The 17017-nt window shown below is 41.6% G+C and overlaps 1 protein-coding gene and 1 pseudogene across 1 annotated transcript; both read left to right on the forward strand.

The window, feature by feature from the left end:
* The first annotated feature begins 226 nt into the window (after positions 1 to 226).
* Positions 227 to 16774, forward strand: LOC139449599 (glucosamine-6-phosphate deaminase 2-like). Its single transcript, XM_071231067.1, has 6 exons — positions 227 to 358; positions 3287 to 3410; positions 10778 to 10879; positions 11298 to 11480; positions 12565 to 12749; positions 13128 to 16774. Exons 2-6 carry the CDS (start codon positions 3287 to 3289, stop codon positions 13353 to 13355), a joined length of 822 nt encoding a protein of 273 aa, XP_071087168.1. The 5' UTR covers positions 227 to 358; the 3' UTR covers positions 13356 to 16774.
* On the forward strand, positions 7016 to 8288 carry LOC139450182 (uncharacterized; annotated as a pseudogene).
* Positions 16775 to 17017: the final 243 nt, after the last annotated feature.

Raw genomic sequence — 17017 nt, forward strand, 5'->3', positions numbered from 1 at the left:
AATACATTAAATGACATGCTTTTAATGTTTCATTTATAGAAAAAATATACCAAAAAATAACCTAAACAATCTCAACAAGATGTAAACAAAGCGCACGTGATAGAAGCTTTTGACGTCAATTGGAACCTCCTTTTGCGATTTTGCATATATCGGAGAAAGCGTGACTATCGTATATTTCTTTCGTTATACGGACTTAGCCGACAATTTCCGATTGTTTCCACAAGCGTCTGTCAGCTGATCGCTTCCAGTGAGAAGGGCTTCTCCTTCTAAGCGAGTTTGTTAAAGAAGGTTATCAGAAAGTCGCTGACCTCAGAACGTTCGTGTTTCACTACGTCATCTTGTCCCTTTCACTCCCAAGGTAAGATGTGAGCATGGAGAAATGAACTGAGTAAGCCATCGTTATCAGTATTTTTATTTTATGAATATTCTGGTCGTTTGCAGAGAAGAGTTCTTGACGAAGTGAATCAGATGCTTTGTTTTTCTGAAGTAAAGATGATCTAAAACAGTGACTTCTAGAACAGAAATTGTAGGTTATCAATGCAGATACATTTATTCAGTGACATGTCTCGGTCTCGTGCCGTGTCAGCATGTACATTTAACATTTCTTTTGTATTGCCAGAGTACTGAACAATGCACAGCAATAGTGGTATTATAAGAGAAATCAATTCACGTCACATATATACACTGTAGGATTTAATCAATGACCTGCGTATCATATTTATAATAATAAAATGTTAAGTTTTAATATGTTAGTTTAAGAAAAACGTATAATGTAGGTAATAACAATTTAGTTTAAGTTTAATGTCTCAATCAATAGGCCCATTGCATTGTTAACAATGCGACGGCAGATACCCCATATAAACTACATATGCATTTGGATTTCAATTTCTTACATTATGTCAATGCAAAAACTGATAAAGGTATGAGCATTATATACTAAAGTGTTGGATTTGAAATATCATAGTCAATTCTATCTGTGTTCATTGATTCTACAACTTAAAAAAAATGGAACTTAAAGATGATAATACTTGTCAATGAAGTTGTTTAAATGTCAAATGACCTTTTTAGCACTGTCTTTAGTTACATTGTAGACAGTGATACGATGTCTAGGTTTACATTGTCTAATCAATGGCCTGTGTCAAGTGGGATGTTGTTGTAAGCTAACATCACCCTGCGCAGATGATCTGGAGACGATTCAATGTGGGTGTTGTTGCATGATTCAACACAAGAGAAAATGCCGGTATTTAATAAACATGCAGCTATTTCCTCTTGCTCATGTAAATACTTAGCGTCGATCACCCAGTAGGGATTCTGGGCTGGAATAGGTCAACCTGTGCTGGTCATAAAAGGCAACCAAATGGATTGAGAGATCAGGCTCCAAATTGATTGAGAGATCAGGCTCCAAATTGATTGAGAGATCAGGCTCCAAATTGATTGAGAGATCAGGCTCCAAATGGATTGAGAGGTCAGGCTCCAAATGGATCAGATGGTCAGACTCACTGGGACTTTGTTAATTGCGTGTTGTCATACCCAATAACCTGGATTGTTGCTTACAATATTAATCACTGGATTGTCTGTCAGCCGTTTCAGCTTACATTAATAAGTTTGAAGAGTCCTTAAACATACCATATATATGTTGTGGCCATATGAAAAAATAGATCAAATTTATATTTTGTATTTGTACATGTATTCAGAATTAAGGTGGTCAGAAGTCATTTCATGTACATGTAGTTACGTTGGTCACATATATAATATAAAGTCTTATGAGCAGTGTTTTTGGTGAGTTTTGCACTGGAGGGGGACTGGTTCTTTTTGGAAGCCAGATTCTAGTTGGTAGATTTGTATGGGACATGTGGCTGATTAATCAATATCACACAAGAGAAGGATCATGGACGCCACTCAGGAATTTTATTTGTCAGCACACATGTTACAGGTGTAAGATATGTATCATGCAACAGCAGGTTGAACCACAACACGATTTACATTGCTCATTCTTGTCAAATCTGTTGAAAGACAAATGTAAATGTGTTTGTTAACAGAACAAACGAGTGTGTGTTGTCTGCATTAGGCTTGGCCATGCTTGTCTCAGAGGTGCAGAGGGGACCTGACTCCGCGAGGGACTCTTGAAGCACTGTGTATTTAAACACACCACACTAAGACTTTGTTATTTAAGCTCACCTGGATCAAAGGGCTATTCTTGAGATGGTTCTTTTTGATAAGAATAGTGAAAAAGTGAGCAATACTGTATATTATGGTGATCATTATTTGATTAGGTGCTGAACAAATCCATTTCTTACGCACCAATTAATTATTTTTCTTTTGACCTTGAACGTGAGGTATATTTAACACCAGGTGAGGAACAACACCCTTGACATAAAAAAAGAGTTATAAAAACATTAATGTGTCTTTTGCATGGCCAGGTATTTTCAGCTTTCAATGTGATATAATATTTAAAGAGCATTGTGGGTATTGACGCTAAAGTAGAAGCAGTTAAAAACAAACAACGAGAGCAAAACAAGTATCTGTGATATTCATAGCAAGTCTTGACTGAATGTGTTGTGTATGAGGTGAATTCCTAATTACGATGCCTGTAAAATGTGTAGTTACCATGGCGATGAACCCTCAAAAGGAAGTACAATGAAATTCTTCAAGGAAAAGCACTGCAATGATCAACAATTTCCTTGCAAAACTATTTGTAATATGTTCAATGTTCTGTATTAAGTAGAGGTGTAATGTTTGAAGGAGTGACGCCTAAAAAACACATTCAGAGGAAATCCAAGAAAAGAGTTAACTGTCAGGGATTGGTCATTTTTTATGGAGAGGGTGTGGGCATTGGTCGTCAGACTGTATCATATTTTGCCACCCTCCCCCTCATTTTATGTAACTTCTTTTCAATACATTCCCCCTCTACATGCACACAGGCAGACACACACATTTCCTGTCGTTTTTCCTTAACCCCTCCCATATAGTTGTGATAAATTTTGGCAACCCCCTCTCTTCCACCCCAGACCCCTTTAATCTTAACAGTCCTCCTCTATAATACCTCAGAAATAAAAATGCTACATGAAGGATTGCCTGTAAGTAATTTCAACTGTGCTAAACCACTCACTGTGGCGTCATGTATATCCAGCCCAATGTATCTGCCATAATCTGCTTGTTTGCTTTTGGTCATTTTTAATGAAATAGGTAGGGTTAGCGCATCAGTGATTCACATAATACAGAAGTAATAGCTATGATGGCCATTCTATTTGCAGTAATTGATTCCTGACATTATATTTATTTTCAGATGAGGCTTGTGATTTTAGAGAATTATGACTCTGTGTCCCAGTGGGCAGCCAAGTATGTCCGGAGGAGAATACTGGACTTCCAACCTGGACCCGATAAATACTACACCCTTGGACTGCCAACAGGTAACCATGGTTACGCTATTCTTCTTTATCATTGTTGATGATCTCAGACCCGTATCACCCAGGCTTTCCTCCCACATCAAGTGGAGGTGGTCAGGTAGCCTAGTGGTTAAAGCGTTGGCTCATCACGCCAAAGATCCAGGTTTGATTCCAGACATAGGTACAATGTGTGAAGCCCATTTCTGGTGTCCCCTGCCGTGATATTGCTGGAATATTGCTAAAAGCGGTGTAAAATCAAATTCACTCACTCACATCAAGTGGAGACACCATGATATCATTGAAATAATGTTCAAAGCGACTTTAAACCAAATTAACTCACTCACTCTAGTTTGAATGGATAGTTACCTCTATATACATTCGTAATATCTCATTACATTCAACAGGGAGCTGGATTAGAGAAGGTTCCCAGAACTCTATTGTTTGTTGTTCGAGTAGATAACATGAATCAGGTTTTGTTTGTTACTTTATTGTTTAATGCCGCACTCAGCGATATTCCAGCTATATGATGGCGGTCTGTAAATAATTGAGTCTGGATGAGACAATCCAGTGATTGACATTATGAGCATCGATCCAGGCAATCGGGATATGATGACATGCATCAACCAAGTCTGCAAGCCTGACTACCCGATCCCATCAGTCTCCTCTTTAGACAAGCATAGTCACCTGTTACGGCAAGCATGGGTTGTTGAAGATCTACTCTATCCCGGATGTTCATGGGTATACATGGATCAGGTGGTTAGAATAGGGTGATTGTGTGTCCTTGTGTTGTTGTTCATGCTTTCAGTCACTGGTTTGCTTGGTCCACACTTGTTTATTTTAGATAATGTACATGACACTGTGATGAAGATGTCATATTGCTGACCACAGCGTTAAAACAAAACTCACCACTAAGCAGTCAGAAGATATTATGTTCAAAAAGGAATTTCTGTTGATAGGCAGTAATTATGTACATGAAGCCAGTGTTTCAAGTACCTGCCTGCTGACCATCCAACACAGACTGTTTTTGTCTCAGACAGTCAAACTTAAAACATGCACGTCTGAGGGTCTGGCTGACAGTATGCATTTAACCACATTCGTGTGAGCATGTCCTTAATGAAACGATATACATTATTTTCTTTTTTAGTTATTTGTCATTATTGTTCCGACCAGTGTAAAAGATACCTCTAAACTGGCAACTTTTTAATCATACTGGCAATTTTGTTTGATATGCATTACTTAGAAGTTGACGGATGACAAGGTAGACACAATTGTATGGATAACAACTTCTTTAATACTGTGAAAAGCGACTTTTCGGTTTTGATCCTTATACCGTTGTCAAGCAAGACTTGCTTGCCAACAGTATAAGGATCTATACCAAAACATCATTTTAACAGTTTTAAAGAGACTTGCTTGCCAACGATATAAGAATCTATACCAAAACATCGCTTTCCACAGTATTAAAGAGACTTGCTTGCCAACAGTATTAGGATCTATACCAAAACATCGCTTTCCACAGTATTAAAGAGACTTGCTTGCCAACGGTATAAGAATCTATACCAAAACATCGCTTTCCACAGTATTAAAGAGACTTGCTTGCCAAAGGTATAAGGATCTATACCAAAACATCGTTTTTCACAGTATTAAAGAGACTTGCTTGCCAACGGTATATTGATCTATACCGAAACATTGCTTTCCACAGTATTAAAGAAACTTGCTTGCCAACGGTGTAAGGATCTATACCAAAACATAGCTTTTCACAGTATTAAAGAGACTTGCTTGCATACGGTATAAGAATCTATACCAAAACATAGCTTTTCACAGTATTAAAGAGACTTGCTTGCCAACGGTTTAAGGATCTATACCAGAACATAGCTTTTCACAGTATTAAAGAGACTTGCTTGCCAACGGTATAAGGATCTATACCGAAACATCGCTTTTCACAGTATTAAAGCATCTTGCTTGCCAACGGTATAAGGATCTATACCGAAACATCACTTTTCACAGTATTAAAGAGGTTTTTTCCATAAAATTGTGTCTACCATACTGGCAATGTATAAATTACATTAAGTAATACGTTACCACTGTTATACCGAGGCTGTTGTCCCCCACAACTGCTCTTATAGCGAAATCTTCCACAGAGATCTCAATTACCTCATGCAGCACGTGCGTAGCCCCCTAGCTGCCATGTGACACCCTTCACTCTTGTCTCTTCGCTTGCCTTAGCAAGACGTATATATCGACTGCTCTACGTTCTACCTGCCTGCTGCTATCCTTGGTGATATTTATTACTGTTTCTTAGTCCTAAGTAAACTGTAATTTACGGGGCGTTCATTATACGGCGCTTAGAAAATTTTCCCGCCGAAATTTTCCTGCCTTTTTTCGCTACTAACGGGGTGTGGCGTCGGCACTTTGTGTTTTCCGTCTACCTTTAGTGGTATATCGTGGGGTGTTTTTTTGCATCACCTATTAATATATATATGTCTATCTATAATATATGTATTTTATGTATTCGCTATTATCGTTTGTTTTCCTCGGAAAATCTACATTTGTGAATATGTTTGGTGTGTGTGTTGTAACCATGTTTTGTTTTGTTCAAAGAACAATGTCTGACATGGAATTGGATTTGTCCAGCACCCCGACTACTCCTGTTACCAGGCGCTGCGGCGCCTGTCAGAAGTTTTTGTCGTCCCGGGATCCCCACGGTCATTGCCCGCGGTGCAGGGTCCCTTGCGAGGACACCTGGTGCACTCTGTGCGAGGTCTGGGGCCTAAGGATACAGGCGCTACGAGCGTTCTGCTATCACCCCTGAGGTGGCCGGTTCGTCCGGTCGTGCGCCCATTGCGGGCACTACCTCCTCGGCAGCGGATCCCTTGGCGGCCCTTGGGCTGTCCGTTATTGACTAAGGACCTTGTGGCCATGGTGTATGACCTCTTTGAGGACATGCCACGGACCCAGCCGGTACCCCGGGGAATCCATGGCTCGGTGGGTTCCTCTGAGGTTTTCGACGAGTCCGCCGATCAAGCCGTCTTTGGAGAAAGCCTTCGCGGCGGCCTCCGGTCGGGGACTCCCGTTACCTCCTCCGTCGTGGACAAAGGGTTTGTTCCCGGTGCATGACCTGACCTTCCCCAAGGCAGGTCCTTCCGCGGAGGCCCATGTGGAGAGGTTGGGTGTCTGTGCCCAACCTGCTGCTACAGTCACTCAAGCGACTTTACAGAAAATGGACATCCTCTCTCGGCACTCCATGCTCGCTATGTCACATGGCGACACCTATTTGGCGGCGGCGGCCAGTCTGGTCGAAGGTTCCCCCACTGACCAAGACCAGCGCATTTATAACTGTTTAATCGGTTTGAATGCAACCCTGGAGTACGTTGCCGGGGCTTCAGCCTTTCTTTCCGGCACGTGCAATTTCTTGAGGCGGCAAGCGTACCTTGCCGCCTCTTGGTTGGACGCAGCCAACCAAGAGGTGTTACTTTCGTAGCCTTGGTCTGCGCAGACCCTGTTTGATAATCGGATCCCTGGTGTTCTAAAAGAACAGCAGTCTGCTCCGTCTGCTGCGGCTTCGCGGCATACGTCGGTTGGGTCTCTGCACAGACGCCTGGGTGGTGCCCCTAAATGGAGTGCCCCTCAGGATGCTGCGGCCGGGAAGTCCAAGGGGTCAGTGTCTTCTTCCTCCGGGAAGAGGTCCCGCCCCGAGGGCCCCGGTAAGGGCAACATGCCGTCCTTTCGGGGGAAGAAGGGACACTGGCGGAAGCCTAAGCCGTCTCGGGACGGTAAGGGCTCCTCCAAATGACTCTCACTTGCAAGGTTCATGTGCCGACAACGCCAGCTTCGGTTGGCCAGTCGGCGAACCCGAGTCATTCAGCCCTGGACAGTTGCGCCTGCCGCAGCCTGTCCGACCTCCGTTCCCTTCCCCTGTCGGAGCCAGACTCCAGACTTATTGGGAGAATTGGGAACAAGTGTTCGACGACCCGTGGGTGGTTAACACGATTTGGTACGGCTGTCGGCTAGATCTCAAAGCGGATCTGCCGCTCACCGTCGCCCTGTTGGAAGGTTTCTATTCGGAAGCCGATCTTCCCATCCTCGTCGATGCCATCGGCAGGTTGGTGGAGAAGAGGGCGGTACGGGAGTTAGCTCTACCAGAAATAATATCCAGGATATTTCTCGTTCCCAAGAAGGACAGTGCCGAATGATTCACAATCTGAATTCATTCAACGAGTTTTACCTGCGCAAGCCGCCCAAGTTCAGAATGTTGACCTTGGCGGACCTGAAAGCTCTGATCATGCCGGCCGACTGGCTCGCTTCGATTGACCTGAAGGATGCTTATCTGCATGTTCCGATTCACTCGGACCATCACAGGTATCTCAGGTTTGTCTTTCAAGGCAGGCACTACGAATGGGTTGTACTCCCATTCGGCCTTTCATCCGCTCCCTGGCTGTTCACCCGGTTAACCACCCCCATAGTGGGGTTCCTCCACAAGGTGGGTATCAGGTACCTTGCGTACCTGGTCGACTCGCTAGTAGCAAATCGAATGACGGACACCCTGTCACGCCAACTTGGCTCTTGGAGCAATTGGGGTGGAACTTAAAGTTCATCGGAAGTCGGTTCAACACGATGTCGGTTCCATCGTCACTTTGTCCCCCCAGACCGGTGGCACAAGATTCAGGCGATGATTGCCAAAGTCTTAGCGGTGCAACAGACTGTTCACTTTTGGGAACAGCTGTTAGGGCTACTTATGTCAGCCCAGGACTACACCGATTGGGGTTGTCTCCAACTCCACCCGCTGCAACGGTTTCTAATCCAGTTGTTAGCACAGGAGGAGAACAGTGCGACATCTGGAGTGGTGGACGGTCCCTTGCAATGTCTTATCAGGTGTCTCTATGCGGCCCTTCCGGGCCACGTTGAACCTGTATACAGATGCCTCTCTAGTGGGCTGGGGCGCCCATCTAGAGGGGGAGGGGAGCTCGGGGCTGTGGGGCGTAGATGAACTAGGTCTTCACATCAATTGCCTCGAGTTCAAGGCAGTGATAAACGCAGTCAATGACTGGAAGCATCGTGCTGGCGACAGAAACTGGGGGGAACCCACAGTCACTCGCTACTCGAGTTTTACGCTCTGGTGGACAGTGTCCCGTGCCAAGTACGCGCCCGTCACATCCCAGGTGTGTGGAACGTACTGGCCGACGCTCTATCGACGCCTCAGGATCCGAGCCCTATGGAGTGGATGCTAAACCCAATAGTGTTTCAGTGGCTGTGTGAACGTTTGGGTCGTCCGATGGTCGACCTGTTCGCAACATGGTTCAACAATCAAATCCCGTTGTTTGTATCACCAGTTCCGGATCCAAGGGCCATCGATCACGATGCTCTCTGGTTAGACTGGACGGGCATGGACGCTTATGCTTACCCGCCGACGGCGTTAATACCACTCAATCTAAGCCGGCTCCGAGGAGTTCACTGTTGAATGTTACTGTTCACGCCCATGTGGCCGAACAGATCGTGGTACCCCAACTTGCTGGCCCAGGCCACGCAGTCGCCACTTGCACTGCCTGTGAGACCGGATCTCCTGATCCACCCTCACACCCGCCAGCTTCATCCAAACACAGGGCAGTTCAATCTGCACGCGTGGATGTTGTCACCGAGCGTCTGAGGAGTAAAGGTTTTTCTTTATGTTAGTATGCATCATGATTCTACCCAGATGGTGTATAATGCACGTTTTCACGAAGTGGTGTTGTAAACATCACATTCATTCGCCAGATAAGGTATCTGTGCTGGATATTGCTCGTTTCATGTCTCACTTACGATCGCAGCACAAGCGGTCATCTAAGGGGTGTGCCCGGCGCAATTCCGAACTCCTAAGGCTTCAGACCTTGCACGGTGGTCAATCTGGGCCTACTCCAACGTTCCCAGAGCCGTGGGTCCGGGAGTGGTGTTCCCACAAGCCAGCGCGCTCATCCACCAGGTGAGTGCGGCTTTCTGTGTGTTTCTTTATTTTGAATTGACAATTCTGTACTTAATTGTCTGTCGTGTATTGCAACCTTGTAATGCATGCTTTCAAATATGGAATTTAGGTCACGCGCCTATTATATACATACGCTTAAGTAGGCTTGTTCTTGGGATATACGGTCCGAATGAAATTAATTACCCTCTTTTCGACTGTTTAACCTGATCTAAGATTTAGCTCACACGGATACTGTGTTCTCATCCGCTGCGGCGATGAAATACCTATCCAGTGGGGCCGTTTGGAGTCACCAATCGTTTGGCAATAACGATTGAGCCTTACGGTATGCGCTTGACAGTGCTTTGGTATCCCTATATGGTAACGCCAAGCTTGGAGCATGCGCATCAAGTGCTTCGGCCTTGTTGTTTACTTCCGCTGGTCGGATGAAACACGAGCAGTCAGGTTTCGGGTTGTAGGTGCTCCCCACCGCCTACTGTGGTAGTCAGCCTCGGTATAACAGTGGTAACGTATTACCTAATGTAATTTGTAGAATTTTCCTATTCGGAATATTCTATGAGTAATACGTTACCACTGGGCTGCTGCCCGCCCGTCCGTCCCCCGAGCATTTGCTCTCTTAAGAGACAAGAGTGAAGGGTGTCAAATGGCAGCTATGTGGCTACGCACGTGCTGCATGAGGTAATTGAGATCTCTGTGGAAGATTTCGCTATAAGAGCAGTTGTGGGGGACAACAGCCTCTGTATAACAGTGGTAACGTATTACTTATAGAATATTCCAAATAGGAAAATTCTACAAGACTTGCCCGTCCAGCTGTCTGGCTGGAATTTATATAAAATCTAATTACTGATGATAGTTCTAAAAGCTCTGGTGCCCCTGTTTCAGTACCTCAGCAGAACAGATCCTATGTGCATCCTGCTTGTAGCATGGTGTAGCATAAGAGCCACTGGTTGCCTTATTCATTCCTCGATCACTCATAAACATTCTACACCATAGGCAAGATAAGCAATGATAAAGAGCAAGTTTTGACAGGCTTTTTCTGGAGTTAGATAAAATATACATAAACTTTTTTATGGTAGAGTGTTGACAGCTATGTTTCTTTTAATGATGTAACATGAGTGTTTATAGCCTGGGTGCTGTAGGTTAGAGTGACCTGTCCACACTGCTTACTGTCCTTTGTTGGGCAGACTGCGGCTTGAATTCATTGTTCTTGTGCATGATTACAAATATGTTTTATATTCCCATTAACGGTATCACTTTCATGATCTGATGATGAGGCAGATTTGTTACAAGTATACATGGGATAGTAATGATCGGTCAGATTGACATTAGATTTGAATATGTTATGTTTGTTGTATAATTTTGTCATGAATGAGTTGGTGTGTTTTCTCCGAATCTTGTATAAAGGTTTTCCAACTGAATATGAAACTGATTGGTGTTTCAGGAAGTACACCACTTGGTATGTACAAGGCCCTGATAGAGTTTCATAAGGCTGGGAAACTCTCCTTCAAATATGTCAAGACATTTAACATGGATGAGTATGTAGGTAAGTTCACAAACAACATGGGGACCGCCTCTGTGGTATAGTGTTAGAGCGTCTGCTTGTTGTTACCCTGTCTGGCACACAGCAGACACACGCGCGCGTGCAATAATCTGGGACGTGACGTAAAACCCCATTTCAACTCACCTCACAAACAACATGACCTTGGCGGATACGAGGAACATTCTAAACACAATAATTATGCTGCTCAGTGAACACTCCTATTCCCACAAGATGGGAGCTGTTTCACAGCATATGTTTTGGTTTCATCATAATTTGAACTAAGTTTCTTCTTTATCGCCTGATTTCTGACTACAGAGGCACCCCCTTTGTCAATTCTGTAAGCACCCATGGCATGTACTAGGGCAAATATGGTATCTATAGATGATAATTCCCTGATGGACCAACATGTATTAACACACAGGTCTTCCGAGGGATCACGCTGAGAGCTATCATTCCTTCATGTGGAATAACTTCTTCAAGCATATTGACATTGTGCCAGAGAATGCACACATCTTGGATGGAAATGCTGCAGACCTAGAAGTTGAATGTGACAGATTTGAGTCTGAGATCACAAAGGCAGGAGGAATTGAACTCTTCATTGGAGGTAGGAGGAATTGATCACACCATCGTCATGGTTTTGTGTCAACAGTGTACATGTTTCATAGGGAATAAAACTTGTTATCATGCTGGTCATTAAATCTAGCATTTTGATTGGCCTGCCACCATCTTGTGAAAAAAAGACATACATTTTAGCTAATTGATAGCCAGCATGTTGTGAAAATGTTCGATGCTATGTGACTTGCTTGTTAAGAAAGAATTGACTATTTGTGTTTTGAGTTACATAGTGAGAATAAGCTGGTGATTTCACCAAAAATAACTTGTAATGATAAATTTGTCATCCTTTGTGGTTATTGCTTCCATAGGGAAATGTAGATGATTTTATGAACTAAGGTTAGAGTGTGAGTGAGTTGGGTTTATTGCTGCTTTTAACAGTATTCCAGTTATATCGCGCCGTGTCAGCTTAATGTAGGAGGAAAGCCTGAAGTGATGCAGGTCTCAGACGTTTACCACTTCAGTGAAACCCACGAGCACTGGTATGGTGCTGACAAACATAGAAACATAATTCTAACCCACAATCATAGGTTTCTGGCGTGCCCAAGGGACGCAACTCTGCACAGCGAATTTTAGCACCTTAGACCACTAGGCCACCCGTGCCCCCCAACTATGGTTTGAGGTGGCTGCGGTAACCATATCTCCATGCTGCTCCTAATAAACAATTTTGATATTGACTTGTCGCTACACTGCACTAAGGACTGTTCCATAGTGTTTTACTGATAGATTCCTGATTTGGAACATACTGCACTGACAACTGTGTGATAATGAATCGTAATCCCCCGAAAACTGCAACATTATTTACCTGTGCCCAATATGAAAGAGAGCTAAACAAACTGGTATGATGTTTCAACTTTACTTAGTTCAATTTATTATTCACATGACAATGTGTTATCAGGTTGTGACGTCATGAACAATGAGGTCATATTATTCACTATAATGATACTTCATTATTCTAACTGAACATTCAGCATTGAGAATTGCTGAAATGTACGTTGAAATATCGGAATGTTATTACACTTGATGGTTTTACCTTTATTTGTAATATTTAAACATTATCCAACATTATGCTGCAGGTATCGGCCCTGATGGTCACATCGCCTTCAATGAGCCAGGGTCGAGTCTGGTGTCTCGCACCAGGGTGAAGACCCTCAACCAGGACACCATATTGGCAAACGCCCGCTTCTTTGATGGCGACATGTCCAAGGTTCCTACAGAGGCTCTCACAGTAGGCGTGGGGACTGTGATGGATGCAAAAGAGGTAAGTTTGTTAATTGTATCAGTAGGCAATAATTATCTTCATATTAGAGATGTATTCAAATGTTTATTGAAACTGTGCAATAGAATTGAATGAAAATAACTGTAATATGCCCACAAAGAACCTTCTAACTATATAAGTGCCACAATCACCTTTCAACCACTTCTCCAACAGTATTAATTTCAGGTGATTTAGTATATTCTCAATAGGAATATGTTGGTCAGAATAGCACTGTCAAGGCTCCATGTTTGATGTTCCAGGGTGAGTCATGGCAATCAAATAATTTGAAACAATTTTTAGCAGTAATGGTATAGAATGGCCATGATGGAATTGTACGTCTTTATAAAGCAGTTCTATATGGGGGGGTGTTTGTGTTGCCAGGTAATGATCCTCATCACAGGAGCCCACAAAGCACTGGCCCTGAGCAAGGCCATTGAGGAGGGGGTGAACCACATGTGGACAGTATCAGCATTCCAGCAACATCCAAAGACCATCTTCATCTGTGATGAACCTGCCACATTGGAGCTCCGCGTGAAGACTGTCAAATACTTCAATGGTCTTATGCATGTTCATGACAAGCTTGTTGCGGATCCCGAAGAAAAGAAGTGAAGAAACAATCAGAGATACAAGAATGGTTCTCTAAGTCAAAAGAATATATGTATTTGCATTGATTTTCATATTTTGAATATGTTGAATGAATTGGTAATATATTCCCGCCAAATGTCAGCACTATATTGCAGAGAATACCAGTCTGAAGTGATTGAAATATGAAACTATGTGTTTACGATACTTAACTTCTTTTTATTTCAACTGAATATATTACTAAAAACATGACAGTCTTTACGTTAATTTTTGAAATTTCAGTGACATGTACAAGTCAAATCAAAGGAATTGCTTTGAAAAAGAATTATAACATTTAACATAAATGTTTGTTCAAAAGTCTTTACTAGGACTCAAATAACACAGGACCTCAATTAAAAGCCAGTAGATTTTTTTGCACAGAAGTCTCAACATTATATAATCTTTGCAATTAAATGCCAGGTAAAGAAAAACATACACGTGGGTGTTTAATTGAGGAAATATGGTAAGTATTATAACGTACAATCGGTATTTCCTAAGTACCCTTTTGCATATCTGAGTGCTTAAGTGTGAACAATGAAGTGACTGCATTTTTATCTCAGTTGTTACTGTTTTAGTTCCATACAACTATTATCTTGTTTTGTTTATTTCTATCAGTTATTGGTCTGACAGTTCCTGTAATCTCACATCAGCTTCCTCTACCCATCAAGGTTAAGGGTCATCTTCCAGCACTACACCAACCCACAAGTTCACAGTATGAATGGTTCACCAGGACATGCCTGCTTTGCACTTGTCACTGTACACTGGTAGCAACAAATGCTAAATAGTGTTCAGTACATAAAGCCCTATTCTGAGCTAGTCAGGCATTTGTCATCCATGGATCAAATGAAAAAATTGTTTTGCTCGCCTGAAATTAGCAAATGTGGTAATTGCTTCATGTTAAGTCACCTTATGCTGGAATTAGGAAGATCAGCATTGTTTTAGGCCAGTAGAACATGGTAGAAGGTGCTGTTTTGATGGAATTGTATAAAGTTCTGATTTAACATTATATGCTCAATTTGTGTAAAACGGTTTAACTGTGTGTTTTATTATATTATCAAAAGTGACAGGTGCCCATTGTTTAATGCAGACTGCAGACTGGATACTGGATACAATATGTACCGGTATCTGCTCTGATATTGTCTCAGTTTTTGTATTGCACTCCAATGTAGAATTTAATGTTGTGACAAACATTAATATGTCATAGTCAACTCACCTTTAGTGTTAAATCGGGGGATTGTGATGTGTGTTGATATGCAGATCAGTGGAATTATTTTTCACTAGCAAGAGTTGACATATTTATGTTTGAAGCTTTGGGCTGATGAATAGCTTCAAATTAACTAGTTCACAGTAAACTTTCACAGAACAGTGTTCACTGGAACGTCTTGGACTTGTTTCTGTCAATGCAATCGGAGCAGTGGGTTGGTAGCCCGGTGGTTAAAGCGTTGGCTGGTCACGCCAATGACCCTGGTTTGATCCCCCACATGGGTACATTGTGTAAAGCCCATTACTAGTATTACTCTGCAATATGGCTGGAATAGTGATAAAAGTAGAATAAACCCTACTCACTCAAATTAATGACCCTGTGAGTATCTGCCCTTACTGCTACCTGGGAGAAAAATACATTCCTCACTTGCAGCAGCGTAAAACCATTAATGTTGGTGGTAGGTTTTTTTGTGTGGAATGGACCATCATCTGTTCAATGTTCTTTAGTTGAATTAAGTCTCTTTGAAGTTGACCTAAGTTGACATATGAGACAATATTAGGGACTGGACGTTTATTATGGAGGGGTGACGTGGATATGACGATGAAAAGCATTAGGGGGGAGGGGAGTATTTATTTTCAGTACATTACCTCATCTCAATAACTTCTAACACCACAAGCTAGACACAATTTTATGGATAATAACTTCTTTAATACTTTTCACAGTATTAAAGAAGTTGTTATCCGTAAAATTGTGTCTATCTTGTCATCCGTCAACTTCTAAGCAATGCCTATTAAACAATTCTAACACCAAACCACACCCGCAATACATGACGGGTCCCTTACAAAGAATTTTGAATGTTTACTGGACATGATTCCAACTCAGAATGTGAAATCAAAACAAGATCTGTTGTCAGTATGTGATAATTTTGTAATTTGCTCCTACATTTGTCTCTCATTATTTACGACTAACCATGAGATTAGGGGCCATGTTGGTGAAAAATCACATTCTGACTTTCCATTATATTTTAAAATTACCGCATCTTCGGAACGCAAGAATACAATTCACAAGCTTGAATTCATATTTATTACAGAGATACATGACATCACAAAAGGCGATCTTCACTGAAGTTAGTCGACGTCAAACATCTTTTTGACGTCATAGCACAATTGTATCCTAGGACCCATAAGGTTTCTTTTCTCCTGGTGGGTCATATTTCATTAAATTACATGAAGATGAATCAACTGTTCACTTCTTATGGGTTTGTACTCACCATTCTCATACATACCATTAACACTATGCCTTGCCAAGGTTAGTGACAGACAGAAGTTATCATTTACTATGCTGGCACACTTTAAAAACACGTATTCAGATTTTTTTAGTATTAAGTATAATGTCCACAAAAATGAAATTAAGTTGTTCTTGCTATTCAGGCATGAGATCATCAAACACATCAATGTTCATTTTTTGGTTTGAATATCATTCGGTGTTTCGAGATGTACTGCCAAAATCGTTATCTTGTCATTCATTTAGAGTTAAAAGCTGAATATGCATTTTCAATGTGTTTCTGTATATATCCTTGGGCATTTCACATGTCACTGATCAATGCTGATTAGATGAAACACATGATGAAATTTGTTTCACCTTGTTAATTCAGACAAATCAGTTTGGACTTACATTTTTGGAATGGATGTGTATACGAAGCAAAAATTTTCATGACGGAAAAACGTAAGGAATGTTGCAAGGTGTTATCAAATGTTACATTAATTTAATTAGTTAAACCGTTTGTTTTTTTCTTGAGCAGTTGGCATCAAAAGTCATGAACATTTATTTCCTGTTGTTTAACTGAATTTCTTGCCTGGTGATTACCGATACAATGCTTACATGCAGCAAGCACCATGTAGCTTACACGCTTATTTCTTGCCATGCTTATGTAACAGTTGTTTCCTTTTTGTTATTTATAAGTAAGCATAATATTAAATTTCTGTAATGTTACCCGTATATTTATACACATATATTTTACAGACATTTATTTCTATTAGATGTATTTAAGGTTTTATCTGAAGGTCTAAGTGAGAGTATAACTTGGAATATTTGTCGTTGGTAAATGGACATAAACAGCTCAATCCTCAAAATCCTATTTAGATTAGCATGTTATCAAGAAGAGTGATGAACATACATTTAGATAGTGATCTGATATTAGATATTAGTCAGCCATATTGGAAATATCATTAGGGACTTTCATGTTTTTGTGCATCAGTGTCAGAATGTAGAAAGTATTTTTGAACTGGGAATATAAAAGTTGTTTTTCTTCAAATGTGAGGTTTTACACAATTTTGACATGTCATCTGTATTGGAAATATGTCAGATACATAGTTATAACTGGAGAGTATGTTGACATAAACTGACAAGTGGGTACAAACTTATCAAGGTGTTTTTAGATACAGTA

This window comes from Haliotis cracherodii, unplaced genomic scaffold (genome assembly GCF_022045235.1).
Source record: "Haliotis cracherodii isolate W230 unplaced genomic scaffold, xgHalCrac1.p SCAF_8, whole genome shotgun sequence".
Taxonomy (NCBI): Eukaryota; Metazoa; Mollusca; class Gastropoda; order Lepetellida; family Haliotidae; genus Haliotis; species Haliotis cracherodii.

Excerpts from the sequence above, each read along its gene's own strand:
- LOC139449599 (XM_071231067.1), top strand. The coding sequence starts at position 3,287 with ATGAGGCTTGTGATTTTAGAGAATTATGACTCTGTGTCCCAGTGGGCA. Across the intron at positions 3,411-10,777 it reads CACCCTTGGACTGCCAACAG|GAAGTACACCACTTGGTATG; the intron begins GTAACCATGGTT and ends TTGGTGTTTCAG. Across the intron at positions 11,481-12,564 it reads AATTGAACTCTTCATTGGAG|GTATCGGCCCTGATGGTCAC; the intron begins GTAGGAGGAATT and ends ATTATGCTGCAG.